This window comes from Polypterus senegalus, chromosome 1 (genome assembly GCF_016835505.1).
Source record: "Polypterus senegalus isolate Bchr_013 chromosome 1, ASM1683550v1, whole genome shotgun sequence".
Classification (NCBI taxonomy): Eukaryota; Metazoa; Chordata; class Cladistia; order Polypteriformes; family Polypteridae; genus Polypterus; species Polypterus senegalus.
Window position 1 is genome coordinate 187,261,060 of NC_053154.1, and position 15,484 is coordinate 187,276,543.

The 15,484-nt window shown below is 34.3% G+C and overlaps 1 protein-coding gene across 8 annotated transcripts in view; it reads left to right on the top strand.

Moving 5' to 3' along the window:
* Positions 1-15,484, top strand: part of tnk2b (tyrosine kinase, non-receptor, 2b) — a 402,816-nt gene that overhangs the window by 363,783 nt on the left and 23,549 nt on the right. For 6 of the 8 annotated variants that reach the window (XM_039764482.1, XM_039764485.1, XM_039764469.1 and 3 more), the window contains 3 exons: positions 3,902-3,993; positions 4,824-4,943; positions 8,290-9,737. In XM_039764482.1, the coding sequence (XP_039620416.1) occupies positions 3,902-3,993; positions 4,824-4,943; positions 8,290-9,737 (1,660 nt within the window). The remainder of the gene's footprint in view (positions 1-3,901; positions 3,994-4,823; positions 4,944-8,289; positions 9,738-15,484) is intronic. The other 2 variants (XM_039764483.1, XM_039764487.1) reach the window with 2 other exon arrangements.

A 15,484-nucleotide genomic window follows, 5' to 3' on the forward strand; every position in this document is an offset into this window, starting at 1 on the left:
TATGCGTCGCTCGCTTCATATTCTTTTCCTACCTTCTCAATTGTGTAATGCATTTTTGAACAGGTTTGATTCATCGAAGTGATCACTCGTACTGCGTTCAGTCAGATCACGTGAGCCGCTCTCTTGTGTGATCTTGCGATGTCAACAGCTTTATTTAATGTTAGCTAAGACCTGGCACTTAAAAGTTTCTTGCTACAGCAATTTTAACTCTGTTACAAAGTGATCCAAAGTCTCGTTTATACCTCGTGTCTTCTCATTAAACTTTTATTTTGCGAATATGGTATTCGTCGTGGGCATGACAAACGACAGCGGGAGCGTCTCTATAAACTTAATTTAAACTTGCAATTTACACCGTGCTTTGTTTTCACAGTAGCTGCACTTATGAATATGCTTGTATGCGTCACTCGCTTCATATTCTTTCGCGGCCTTCTCAATTGTGTAATGCGTTTTTTCTTCAGCGCTCTTTGGAGCTCTTCCTTGTTTTCTACGTACTGCATTCGCAGTCAGTTCACGTGATTACGTGTGAGGCGTGATGATGCGAGACGCAACTCCACCTCCCACGGCCATCGAGCTGCAGTCTATTACAGTATATGGATAAAAATAGGCTCCAGTTATGACCATTACGAGTAGAATTTCGAAATGAAACCGGCCCAACTTTTGTAAGTAAGCTGTAAGGAATGAGCCTGCCAAATTTCAGCCTTCTACCTACACGGGAAGTTGGAGAATTAGTAGTGAGTGAGTGAGTCAGTCATTCAGTTAGTCAGTCAGTGAGGGCTTTGCCTTTTATTAGTATAGATTTCAAAGAGTACCCCAAGAGAATCACTTTGGATCCATTAAATACTTTGTAAGATAAAAGATTACAAGATATAATTATCTTTATTCGCATTTGAATCTCTCCTAGTTAAATTCAAAAAATAGTTTTATGTTACTGTTAAAACTGATAGAAATTTGTGACAAATATAGGTTGCCAATATACTATTATTTACACATTTTTGTGTTATAATTTACCAAGAGTAGGCTGGAAAAAAGGTACATCACATTGGACAATAAAAAATATTTTGTGTGTCTCTCTCATATGTAAATGGCATGGTAACGTGGTTCAATTATAATTATTAGCTGTGACTTTTTTTGTCAGATTTATGGAGAAACAATACAGATTTATATCCATGGAATTTCTTTCTGTCTGGTTTGGTTCACGTTTATGTGAATAATAGTGAGACATACCTTACAGATTATCTAGACTGCTCATCTTATGTATATTATTTATTATAACAGCAACAGGGTCTCCCGTTACAGACAGACAATAATTGAAAGTGCCAGTATGTCCACAAGGCTGGTCTACGAAAGATTGCTTTCCAAGCAGGCATTATGTAAAAATTCACATCATATACATTTTTAGCCACACATGCATTATCTTTGAATATTTTGTTGTTAGCTAGTGCACAATATAAGAATGCACTAATTAGAAACTGAGGTAATGTTCCTATCTGTTGCTCATGCTAACCTAGTGATGTGCATTATATCTTGCATGTTGGTTCCAGAGAATTTGACTTAGGAGGTGTTTCTACGTAGCATTCTTGTCTCTTGAAAAGCACTTTAAGAGTCTAAAATCTTTAAAAATTATACAGATGAGTCAGTAATTCCAAGAAGTGGTAGAGGTAAAGTGTGTGTTTTGAAGAGAAGCTGCAAATTTATTCTCTGTCACATCTAAGTATATAAAACAGATTTCCATCATTTAGTAAACTATGTAACTAAAAATACACTGAACTGCATGACACGCTAAATCTTTGAGCTATTTACAACTGAATATACCATCAGTAATTTATTTGTATATATTGGAGAGTGGGAAACAGATTTCTTGTAACTGCTAATGAAACACCCAAATATGTTAATTAACACTTTTCTTTGGATCACTTTAGAAATATTTTTATTATGTATATTGTAATAATATAATTAATTCCCACTAACATTTCATCTTTTTTTCTCAAATTAATTTTATCATAATATACAACCAATCTCATTTCAGCTGCTGAACTGGCACATATAAATTGTAACTTAATTTAAATTAATTACATGGTTACGTCAATAAATACCTTCACATTGGACAGAAGAATAAATAAATTTACAATGCAAAAATAAACACTGAACAATGTATGAATGACTTGATTAAAAATTTGTCATGGAATTTGCCAGATCAATCACACATTATGAAAGAGAATGTAAAAATTAAAATTGCACTGTGCTCTCATTTTATGTATTCCTTGTGAAACTAACAATTTACCACCTTCAGCATTTCATTTCTCTATAAAAATACTCATTTGCCATTTCATTTCATGGCACTGGATTGTCAAAAGGAGCCAGAGCCAATTCTACCTGTACTGAGGTAAGGCACGATCATCAACTGACATCTGTCCAGACTTGCTTCTAGTCTGCCAATTTATTTTTGCTAGTCAACCTAATATGCATTGCTTCGGAGGGTAAGAAAAAATTGGTGTATTTGAAAAACCTCATGTAAACTTTGGAACTTGCAGACTGTACTTAACCAGTGACCTGGTTGGATATTTAACCTTAGTGTCTTAAGCTGCGGGGCAGCAATGCTTACCTCTGCAGTACTGTTACGCTCAGCATGCAAAAACATTGGTGTCATTATTGAGAAAATAAACAGCTGCTATTGCACTTCTGTCTAGCAAGTGAAGTTTCTTTTAATATAGCATTCTACTTAAAAGACAAGGTCAGAATGCATGCACATAATTACAATATAGTAATATATTGGTATATCTAAACATATAGATATCCATCCAACCAATTTAACCAGTTCAGGGTTGCCAGTGCCTGTGCTAGAAGCATTGTGCACAAGACAGGAACACATACAGTCATGCCGTGTCCACTCATTAACATCACATTTGTGTCTTTGGGATGTAGGTGGAAAATTGTAGTACCAGGGTAGAAAAACTTATGCAGACACCGGCAGTAGCTAGGCCTAGGATTCAAACACAGGACTACAAAGTTGTGAGGCAACAGTGATATCCACTGTGCTACTGTTGCAAAGTATAAATATGAATAGCTTAATACACATGGATAGCTTCAAAGAAAGGTAAGTAACAGTGGACAAGTGACAGTTAAAAACTCTTACTTGAAAACGACCCTGTGGTATTGGGGACCTGAGGCCCATGATCCTTTAGAAAAGGTAGAATCAGTTTATTCCATTGTCTTCTACCCATTTTGACATCTTCGTCCAATGGTAGGAAGAATAAAGTGATCAAGGTGGCAATAATGATACATTACAGAGCAGCATACCAAGAAAAAAAATGAACAGTGGATCATGATTATCACAGATGTAAATGTCTATCATGTATTTGTCTACACTATGACTACTTTACCACAGAACCATCTTATTGATGCTGCTTGTACAGCTAATGTTTTAAATGCTGGGATTGATGAAGAATCCAAATCTGGATACTGGTAGATAGTTAAATCTAGAGTGAGATGGGCCTGTACTTATTTTTTTTTTTAATGCTTTGAATTTGAAGAAAGAATTTGCCTTGTGACTTCACTCTATGCTCATTGGTAAAGGCATTAAAAAGTTTTACAAAGAAAAGGGACCAAAGCCATTATTAACTGTATATTGTTATGGTCTTCACAGTGGCATTTTAAGCTAAAGTAGTGTGGAAATGCGGAAGAAATCCAAATGGTATGACAGTGAAGTTTGAAGCTGACAGCATTGTACTATTTGTAGACTTTACACTCATTGGTTCTACTTTTGTTTTTTTGAATATAAGGATTTCATGAAAATGTTATCTGAATTTAATTAAGTATAGTGTTTATTTTTTTAGAATTATATAAATCTGCAGTCAATAAAATTGTCCCCTTCAAATATAGTTCATCTTTATTCCATGTTCAGGTTGTACTTGAGCAATCCAATGGATCCCCCAGATGTTTTAGGAATGGATATAATGGCAGCAAGACCCACTCAGTTGCCTGGAAGGGCGAAAAGTAAGTAAAGGCAAAGTATTACCAAAGGCATCTCAAAACAAATATTTTTGGTTTAAATCTGTTACCAGTCATATTCAGGGTAGCATGATAATGTCATAATCAACATTGTCTCACTGATACACTGCCACTACATCTCACTTCTTTGCTGAGGCATCTTTCCACAGTTCACATCAAATTCATAGACATCCCTAATTTCTTGCAGTGTAAATACATTTGAGTAGACCTTGCAATGAAAAAATTTACACCTCTGCCCCTTGTTTTTGCAGAGTGATGCAAAAGTAAGCTACATTTAAATTATGAATCCCTTTACAAACTAATAACCATAAAATAATACAAATTAAGGCAGGTACAGCATTTTTTAATGATAAGTTACTTATTTGAATTGTGCATAACATAGTTGACGACTGTTTTTCCTCGTATATTCATCTGAATTACTTAGGCATAGTCTTTAACAGAATTATCAGGATACTTCAAAGAATGTATAACTTTGTAAATGTATGCTTCAGCTAATAATAAAAAAGATCTAATTTCTTTACATTTGCATAAAAACAGTGACAGAGATCTGAAGTGTATTATATTCAGAATGTGTTTATTTAAAGTGTTCATGTAAAATTTAGATCTATGTTCTTTGACATCCCAAAAACACCATGTTATGATATCTTGGTTCTTTGTTGTATAGGCACTATCTGAATATTAAAGGTCATAAATCATTTCGGGCCTTAACAGTTCTTTTTCCTATAATTGAACAATTTTGCCATTTTTTTTTCCCCAAAATTTCCCTTTTTTTTTTTTTGAGCTTCATTCTCTCTTTTCCTTTTGCCTTGCTTCAGAGGAGCCTCCTCCACGCCCTCCTCAACCAGTCATCCTAATCAAGAGTAAGTCTGGCCACTCGTTCTGGTCTAAAAGCTGTTCCTGCTCTCTCTGTTTCATTCTAGCCCCACTCTTTAAAGGTATACCGTAAACGTTATTGCTTGTTTTTGTAATGCCTTGCAGCAGTTTCACTCTGCCCCAGTCTTGCTGTCCATAAGACAAATCTACTAACATGAATAGGATTTAATTAATCCCTTTAGTTACAAAAGAACACCCGATTGTTCATGTTTAGGTAGCTATCATTAATAGTTAATAAATGTTTTTTTTTCCTTGTTTGTTGAATGCTGTATTTCATTTGTTCCAACATATACAGTAGCTTTTTAGTTTAATGATAGCTTGGCCTTCTTTGAGATGTTTATAGTATCATGTGAGTAACACAGCAGTACTTTGTTTGTCAGAGTGCATTATTGCATGATTTATCTTTTGTTTGTGAGAGTTTGTGAAGTAGTTTTACAGTCATTTAACAAATAAATAAATTACACATGTAATTGTTTGATGTCACTTAAAACTAAATATATTAGGCATTGGAAGTTGTAATGATTGATAAAAACATACAGTATAACACAGCAATAGTGCTTTCAAGTGCAAGTGAAAAGTTAAATAATTGCAAGGTTTGCTATCATTATTTACTATTGCACTTTTAAAATATTTTTCAAATGAAGTAAAAGAAAAAATGTGTTCAATTAGTCTTGCCAAAACTGGTGATTAAGATAAGATAAATAGTAAATATGAAACTGTTCAAACTCTTTGTGTGTTTTCTTCCAAACAATTTATGAATCAGGAACACATTTTTACTTTTGAGATTTGCTCAGTTAAATTATTAAATCTATTAATCTGTAATTTTACAAATTACCAACAAATTAGCTTTTATTTCTCAGTAAATATTATATAGAGTGTTACTTAATGACAATGATGATAATATTTATAACACATTTCATTCATGGAATTCAGCTCAATATGCTTACAAAAAATTACAATACCCACTAGCTTACATATCTACATTGATAAAACAGATACTAGTAAGATGATAATGAAATAAGAAGAAGACCAACACTTAAAAAGTGAATAAGATATACAGAATAACTAAAAAGATGCTAAAATCACAACCTATTTGTTGTGTGATTGTGTCTTTTTTTAAACAGCAGCATCTTCCAGCCATTCTGCTTTTACATTATTCCCATCGCAATCTGTCATAAGTTATTGTTGTTCTTTAAGGATGTATTCCATAAAACTGGTGAGAAATTTCAACAGTGGTGCATTGACACAGCACCACAGCAGGCTTCTGGGAAGAGAAGTGATTAATAACAAATAACAATAATAACAAATAATAATAACCATGAAAAATTGTATTACATGTTCAAAAAGCTGCCATATGCATGGCTCAAATGGCCAACTCAACTGTACAAAACAAATACTAAAGTAATTTCATTATGCATTAGTGTCTTATGCACTCTTTCATGTAACCGGGAGCTGTAAAATATTTATATTATCAGAACTAGCTGGCAACAACAACTGTTGTATCTTGATGACCAAAAAGTAGGTGTTTAGTAAAGCAACCAGGTAGTGTAAATACAGTATTTCACGTCTACTGAAACAACAAAGTGAGTTAATTTCATGAAAAAAATGTGTGTTTTAAATTATCCTTAACATATGTATACAGGTGCACAATGCCTTTTTTGAACAACTCAGTATCATTTATTATATGCTACTCCAAGGAGGCTAAAGGTAAGCAAAAATTGCATGTTGTTAACACAGTAAACTCAGGGTATGTATAAACATATGCGGTACAGAAAGTACCAAAACAAACCGTATGAAGCGTTCTCAGTTGAGTATATGTTGCCTCAAGTAGAGCACTGGTCTGTTCTTAGACTTGGCCTAGAATGGTTAACTCAAATACTAGTCATGTGCTAACACCTAGAGCAGCTCATTGTTCTCTGGGGTGCACTAGTCTACCTTAAATAATAAAGTGCAAACACAAATATACTGAAATAATTAGTCCTTATCATCCTCCTTAACCAGCATTTAATTCGTATTATCATATTTATTTCCATCAAAAAGCATATCTTTAAAACAAACAATCCATACATAATATTAGACAACTGACACAACATTGGGCATTAGAAGTCGTTGCCACAACAGTGGCAAATTAAATTATACCTACAGCATTTAACTGAACAATATTCTTTCATCTTAATTTACAGAATACACATTCTGTAACATGCCTGATGAGTGAATGGCTTAGTGCAATAGGAAAGAGTAATATTGACCAAAAGATCAAGCAACAAAATGGACAAGCAGAACATTGCAGGTGTATTAAACTACAGAAATTCAGCTCATGGAAATGTATCTTTACACTTAAGTTCCAAAATTTTATGATTCAGAATAAAATAGCTTTCTGTTAAAATTTTCAGTCTTGCTACAAACCTCCCATATCTTTCACAATATAAGGCATTAAATACAGCTGATATATGAAAAGAATTTACCAGTTAGTAAAAGCTTGTCTGCTTTGCATACATCCAGTTGTACAACCTTGGCTGTATTTGCATTGCCATGTTACATTGTTATTGCTTTGTACACCTTTTTGTGATTTTATTTCCTGTGAAAGATTAATTAGATCCATTCACACCCTGTGGATGTCTGCTCTATTTTCTCCTTCCATCAGTTTTTAGATATTTTACTATTCTCTTCCTACATTTTGTAGTTTTGTAGTTTGACATTGAGATTTCATACTGCCATTATCCCACCAACCCTAGCACAAAGTGAATGGAGCACTTCAGATGCAGCTTCTTTATTCTTCACTTAAGCATCCGTGCTGTTTCCTAATTGTTGGGCTGGAAAGAAGAACTAAGTGAAAGATTAAGTTTAATAGTTAGTCCATTTAATAGTATAGGGGATAGGTATCTGTTAGCATTTAGGAAAAATAAACTTTTATGGGGTAAGAGCTGAGTATATTTAGGAGCCTTTACTTGTTTTCAACCATCTTCCAAGAATACAAACCCTCCCATAAAACTATCCGATTAATTCCAAAAGAGATTCTGTTCCCCTTGTTATGTAACAGTGACTAATTTATAAGCAGTCTCTTGTATGTTGTACTTCTGAACCTCAGTGCAGGCTGTCTGTGTGAACTGTTCTATATCCGTTATTCTTCCATATTATTTTTATTGAAATCGCTGTCACTTATTTAGCCTAATGAAATGATTGCATTAACAAATTTTTCAGATGCTTCTTTCTTGGTAGGAAAGCTTAATTAGTTGAATATTAGTAAATGCAGTTCACTTTAAAAATATGAAACATTTAATAATTCATTCGTTTAGTTTGATGAAGCCATTTTCATTTTATTTTCACCTGACATTTCAGTGATTTTGTCCTTTAAATGTTTGGTAGTAAGTTTCTTTTTCTATCTTTTTTCATCCTGATTTAATCCAGAACCTTGCTATGACCCAGTAGCAGAAGAGGAAGATTCTGCTGCTAACCTAAAGAAAATGTCACTAAGGAAACAAGGGCCTGTTAAGGGTCTTAAACTTAAACCTGCTGCTCGAGTCTGTGCAACAAAGATCAGTGATAGACAGTGCTTCGGTGGAAAAAGCATAGTAGCTCAGGCAAATGAAATTTCATTGATTGACTTTGAAGATGAGGTTCCACCATCTACTCCTTCTCCTATCATGGAGCTAACAATTCCAGCACTGGCAAAATTAGTGTTGGACACTGACAGTATATTGGATAAAACCCCTCCGCAGAGTCCCACAAGGTTTCTTCCTAGACCCCTTCACCCTACACCTGTTGTTGACTGGGATTCCAAACCCTTACCACCCCCACCTGCTTATGACGACGTTGCTCAGGATGAGGAGGATATTGAAGTTTCTTCGATAAATAGTTCTGAACAAGTTATGACAGACGAAAGGTCAAAATATGATATGGTTAATCTCCACAAAACCAAAGACAAGGGAGAAACAAACTTTGGCTTTGTTCAGGAAGCTGACTTGGTAGAAAGACTAAAAGTGGAGGACAACCTGTTCTTGCCTTGTCATCAGAAGAGACGGACAAGCTTATCTCAGTCAACTGAAATTTTTGAGGAACTACAACAAGAATGCATGAAAAGATTAAATGTTCCTGCTGGTTTTTCTCAGCCTTCCACACCAAGCCCCACAAATCCGGATGTTCACAAACAGATATTTTTACCATCTGCTGAAGAAAAACCACAGATTCCACCTAGGATACCTATCCCACCACGGCCTGCTAAACGAAATGAGTATGGTCGATGGTCTGGTGATCTTTCTCCTGGTTCAGTGGGAGAGGATGACAAACCGCCACAGCTACCCCCAAGAGACCCCTTATCACAGCCTAATTCTCGAACTCCTAGCCCCATGAGTCTCAATGTGGGATCTCCTCAACAAAGATGCAGCCTTAGTTCAGCCATGTCATTTGGTTCATATCTTTCCACTTCACCTGGCAAACCTATGCCAACTACCCAGAGCTTTGCATCAGACCCCAAATATGCTACCCCAAAAGTAATTCAGGCTCAAGGGAAGGACTGTAGCAAAGGACCATGCATCTTACCAATTGTTAAAGATGGAAAAAAAGTGAGCAACACGCATTATTACCTTCTTCCAGAAAGACCTCCCTACTTGGATAAGTATGAGAGGTTTTTTAAGGAGGCTGAAAGCACAGAGGACATCTCATCCAGAAGAACTGTTACAACAGCAACTGTACGACCCATGGTCCAGCAAAATGATGTCAAAACAAACTTCTCTTCCAATAACAGCAATTTGGGTGCCAAAAATGTGATGAAGACCTCCTATAGTCTCCAGAAAATTACCTTTGATGGATCTGTTGGAAAAACTGAAGGAATCAAGCCATCGGATAAAATCAAACTAGTAAGTATTCAGATTAAGGTTTTCATTGTGAAAGGTAAGATTACAGTCAGTCATATAGTCAAAATCCTGACAAAACATTTCAAATAAGTTCAGAGAGCTGAAAAAAACTGCAATGGAAGGTCAAAACTGACCAAAAATGCACAAGTTGGATTTGGTTACAGTCAATGCAGAGAGTATTGCCAAGCATATAAAATATTATATTTATTGTGAGGAATTAGCTAAGAGATGGAAATGTCTTGTTTTTCATAATGCTTAGATTAGGAAAGATGATGTTTACACATTATCCTGGAATTCTATCCATAGTAGCATAGTAGTATTTTTAAGGTTTTCCTACACAATATTTGCAGTTTTAACAGGCTGTACATTTGAAATTTATAATTTCACTCATGTGAAAGGTAGGTAATGGATTTGGTTTTATAATGCTTGGTACATCTTTAAATAAAATTAACACATTTGTCTGTTTTCTAATCTAATTCTAGTCTCTAGCTGTTTAGACAGAATGTATTTGCTTTAGTTACTATATCCTATTATTAATACTTTTAGCAATCTAAATCAAATAAAATAGATTTCCTAATCAGATGAGTATTTTCTATGTAAATTACACAGCTGACAACTTCTGATTCTCATGCTTCTTAATATACTGGCTCAGTAGTTTCCCCACCCCATTTTCTATTCAAAAATCTATATTAGGCATAGTAACTGTTCATAATGCATATTCTGAAAATCAATGATATGTTAGTTAGATTTATCACTTTGGTTTTTCTTGCATCATGATTCTTCACATATTTTGTGCAGTCCTGCAACAGTAATTTTCAAAAATGTAAAATGAAAGTGTAATAGCATAGAAAATTAATGGTAATGTGCAGTTCTACAAATGCATAGCTTACAGAAGATGAATAAATGAATTAAAAATAATAAAAGTTATCATCCTATATTACAACGGAATGATTGTTTTGGAAACAATATTGATTAAAATTAAAGAACTCAGCAAAGCATTTTCCCAGTCTTGATCCGAAATGAATAAAAAGAAGTTGATGTCTTCAGAGATATTTGTCATATTATCTAATATGTTGAACATGTTAATTTTTTTAATTGCAGGATTAATAAATGTATGATTTTTATGGCGGGTTTGTGCATTTCTGGGTTGTATTTTTATCCCAAGCAAATAAAACACAAAAATGTATCTAGTTTAATTGGAGTTTCCATTCTGCACCATGTTTGTACCCTCAGAGGAGATTCAGATTTCTTGTCCACCAGGGATATTCATTTCTGTATGATGAACTTAAGTCCATTGAGTAGTAATAACACAACTAACTCTCTGTGGCTTTTCAGGATGGATTCTAGGTGCACAAATTAATTACAAGTATTTACATTTTATTTGGCCAAACCAATTATACACTAAACTAAACTTCACATTTTACACTTATTTGTTTTATTTTAAACAATGGGCACAGAGTTTTTTGCATAGTGTTTTTTGCACTGTTTGATTAGCAGGTATATTGCTGATACTGGACTATTGTCATCTTTTTATACAAATAGGTAAGAAATGATCAATTAACCTAACGTGCTTATCCCACAGAAAGCTTAATAAGAGAGCTATAAATTAGGAGTGTGCAGATATCTGAAATTTGATGAGGTAACATTTTTTCTTCTAGGCCAATGACTAAGCCAGGTACATAACATAATATAACAGACACAGGGAATTAATTTAAAATGTTTTGCATTAAACTTTACTTCATCCATCCATCTTCAAAACAACATGTTTACATTCCACATTAGGACAAAATTGTTTCTCTCTCTCTCTCACACACACACGCACACACACACACTCCCAGAGGGCCTTATAAGAATCAACAGCATAATCCACACATCTTTGGAATGAGTCTGCAGAACAATACACACAGGAAGGAAGTGGCAACTCCACGAAAACAAAGACCATGATTCTAGAAGTGTGAGGCAGCAGCATTGACCAATTGGCCACCATTCCACCTCAAGTTATTTTGTTTTAGTCCATTTTAACATAGTTCTATGGAAGAGTATTTTCCTTTATAATAGAAGCCCTAGCACTATACACCGTATATGCAACAAAAGCATGAAATATTGAATGCTAAACACATAAAATTAGATTTCTATATGATGCAAGTATGATGACAATGTGAAAGTATTTTATTACGGAAAAATGATGAATAAACAAATAATTTTATGCAATATTTTATGAAAGTGCTTCATATTTTCACCTTACATTGCAATTACATTTCACCTTACATTGCATATTTTCACCTTACATTACATGGACACATTACTGAAAGCACAAAGCAGATGTTGTTCATAACTCATGTGAAATATCATCATGTACTGTACACAGATTTTCTAACAGTTACCTTCCTGGCAATGGCAGTTTTGACTTTTCATTAATTGATTGTTTTATGAACATGTATGTCTTTTTTCATTTTAGCCTGATTTAGTGTATTCTTATTCTAGCATTTCTGTTTAATGCAGTACAGTCTCATAGTTACATCCATCTATTTTGTGAGCTACTTTTGCCTTTACAGTGTGGTGAATCCTATTCTAGCTGGATGGCCTTTTGTCCACAGATCTATGGTCTATTTATTTTGATAGTATGTGTGCTATCCAATATGCACTTTCTGTGTTCTTTGTTTTTCAATATACAATTACTGTATGGAGATAATGAATCAAAACCTACTTAAAGCAGTCCTTGTTTAGCTCATATGTTTATGTCTATTCTGTATTTAATGACTTATTGGTTATGTCAGCTCTGGATTATAACAAATAAGGAGGTCATGGCTTATTTATACAGTTGCTTGTGAAATCTAAGGCCAGTAACAATATTAATATAGTCTGCTTTGTAGTAATTTACTTTAGTAATCAGTGATAAGCAAGTTAAGTGAAAATAATAGTCATTGCAGTAAGGTACAGTAATCTGTATCAAGATTAGTTTTAGAATGAGTGTCTTTATATGCAGTTGCTTAGGTGCTAATGTGTTTTTGAAAGTGCACTTAGTTTTTAGAACTACATTGTTGGAATTTACAAATGAAGTAAACATCTGGTGTGTTTAACTAATTTTGTCAATCTTTTTATAACAATGCAGTTTTATAAATGTACAGTTTAAACTGTATGGATCAGTGAATTATTAAAGTCTCTGTGAGATCAGAATACTGTACAAATAAAGTAAAAAACATCATTCAATGAAAACACAATTAAATGACATACAAAACAATATTCTAAATACTAACATTTTGTGATATATATATATATATATATATATATATATAAATAATATAGAAATACATCATGTACATTTTAATTACATTCTGTAAGCTGCTTAATGGAAATCTATAAATACAGATATGGCCAGCTGGTGTTGAGGCAGACAAAAACAGCTCAAGCCTACACATGAAACAGTATGTAAAATATATAGCCCGAAAGAAAATTATTTTAAAGCTGGCTTTCTAGGCTATATTTAAACATAATATTCTTGAGTGGCCCAAGACAGTACTGTAAATATATCTATACTATTCTTAAATCGGGTTAAAGGAATACTTCACCCAAAAACTAGTATTTAGAACATTCAAATGTTAAACACATTAAGAGAATGGGTCATCCAGCCTAGTCGGGTCATCCAGCCTTTTCACTGAGATTGAACAAAATAACATCAAGTTAAGATTTGAAGGCCTCTGAAACTCTGCTTTAAATCACACTACTTGGTATTTATTTTATGTGACTGTGGCTCTTTGCATAAAAAAAAAAACTTTTTAATGATTGTGCAAAATCTGCCCTTAACCAGTTTCCAATCATGTACCATTGTTCTTGTTGCAGAAATAATTTTAAAATAACAACTGGGATCTAGCGCAATTTGCACAAAGAACATCTGTATGGGCAGGGTGATGAGAAAGCAGCCCTTTCTGTACTCACTCCACAAACAGAGTCAGTCGCTTGTTGTATGTAAATGCTCATTTAGACAAGCCAGATGCATTTTGGAACAAAGTGCTTTGGACTGATGAGACAAAAATTGAGTTATTTGGTCATAACAAAAAGTGCTTTGCATTCCAAGAAAAACACCTGCTACCTACTGTCAAATTTGGTGAAGGTTCCATCATGCTGTGTGGCTAGTTCAGGGACTGGGGCCCTTGTTAAAGTCGAGGGTCGGATAAATTCAACCCAATATAAACAAATTCTTCAGGATAATGTTCAAGCATCAGTCACAAAGTTGAAGTTACGCAGGGGTTGGATATTCCAACAAGACAATGACCCAAAACACAGTTCGAAATCTACAAAGGCATTCATGCAGAGGGAGAAGTACAATGTTCTGGAATGGCCGTCACAGTCTCCTGAATATCATCGAAAATCTATAGGATGATTTGAAACAGGCTGTCCAAGCTCGGCAGCCATCAAATTTAATTGAACTGGAGAGATTTTGTATGGAAGAATGGTCAAAAATACCTCCATCCAGAATCCAGACATTCATAAAAAGCTATAGGAGGCGTCTAGAGGTTGTTATATTTGCAAAAGGAGTCTCAAGCAAGTATTGATGTCATATCTCTGTTGGGGTGCCCAAATGTATGCACCTGTCTAATTTTGTTATGATGCATATTGCATATTTTCTGTTAATCCAATAAACTTAATGTCACTGCTGAAATATTACTGTTTCCATAAGGCATGGCATATATTAAAAGGAAGTTGCTACTTTGAAAGCTCAGCCAATGATAAACAAAAATCCAAAGAATTAAGAGGGGTTCCCAAACTTTTTCATATGACTGTACTGTACGAGTTCCTTTTATATTTGTAAACACTTTAATAATGTCCTGTTTTAATTTTGTTTTGCTTAAACTGAAAAGGTTCAATTCCTGAACTCCTTCAATCCCTTTTCATAGCCCATACCGTGGAATCAGCCTACTTGTTCTTTTCTGAACTTTTGCTAGTTCTGCAATTTTTTTTTTTGTAATATGGAGACCAAAACTGAACACAGTACTCCAGGTGATGTCTCACTGCTGCCTTATATAATTTAAGCATAACCTTTCTTGACCTGTATTAGCTTTCTTGATCATTTCTATACACCATCTTGATGTAGATAGTGATGAATCTACTATGACTCCCAGGTTCTTCTCATACGTACTTTCAAGTTTTAGACTCCCACCCACCCAATCGTGTATTCAAATCAGACATTCTACTTACTACATGTAATACTTTACATCCACTTACATTACAGTCCAAACCTGTGTGCTATTCAAACTCTTCTGTAACAAATTAGCTGATTCTATATTATCTGCCCTTCCACCTAGTTTGGTATCATCTGTAAACTTAGCCATCTTAATTATTACATTCTTGTTCAAATCATTTATGTATATTAAAAAGATAAGGGGCCCCAGAACTGATACCACAGGTTGCAGCACTTTTAACATTGCCTAATGCTGAAAAAGCTTACTTCACCATAACCCTTTGATTTCTGTGCCCGAGTCAATTTTGCATCCCCCTACAGACGTACCATAAATTTCCACTTCTTTTAATTTGATCAATAACCTTTCATGTAGTACCTTATCAAAAACCTTCAGAAAATCAAGACAAATAATATTATATGCACCTCTCTGATCATATTTTTATTGCTTCCTCCTAGAATTCCAACATATTAATGAAACATGACCTTCCTCGTCTAGACCCATGTTGAATGTTTGCTAATACACCTGTTCTAAACATTTCATTAATGATGGTGATAATTTACTTGTGATGCA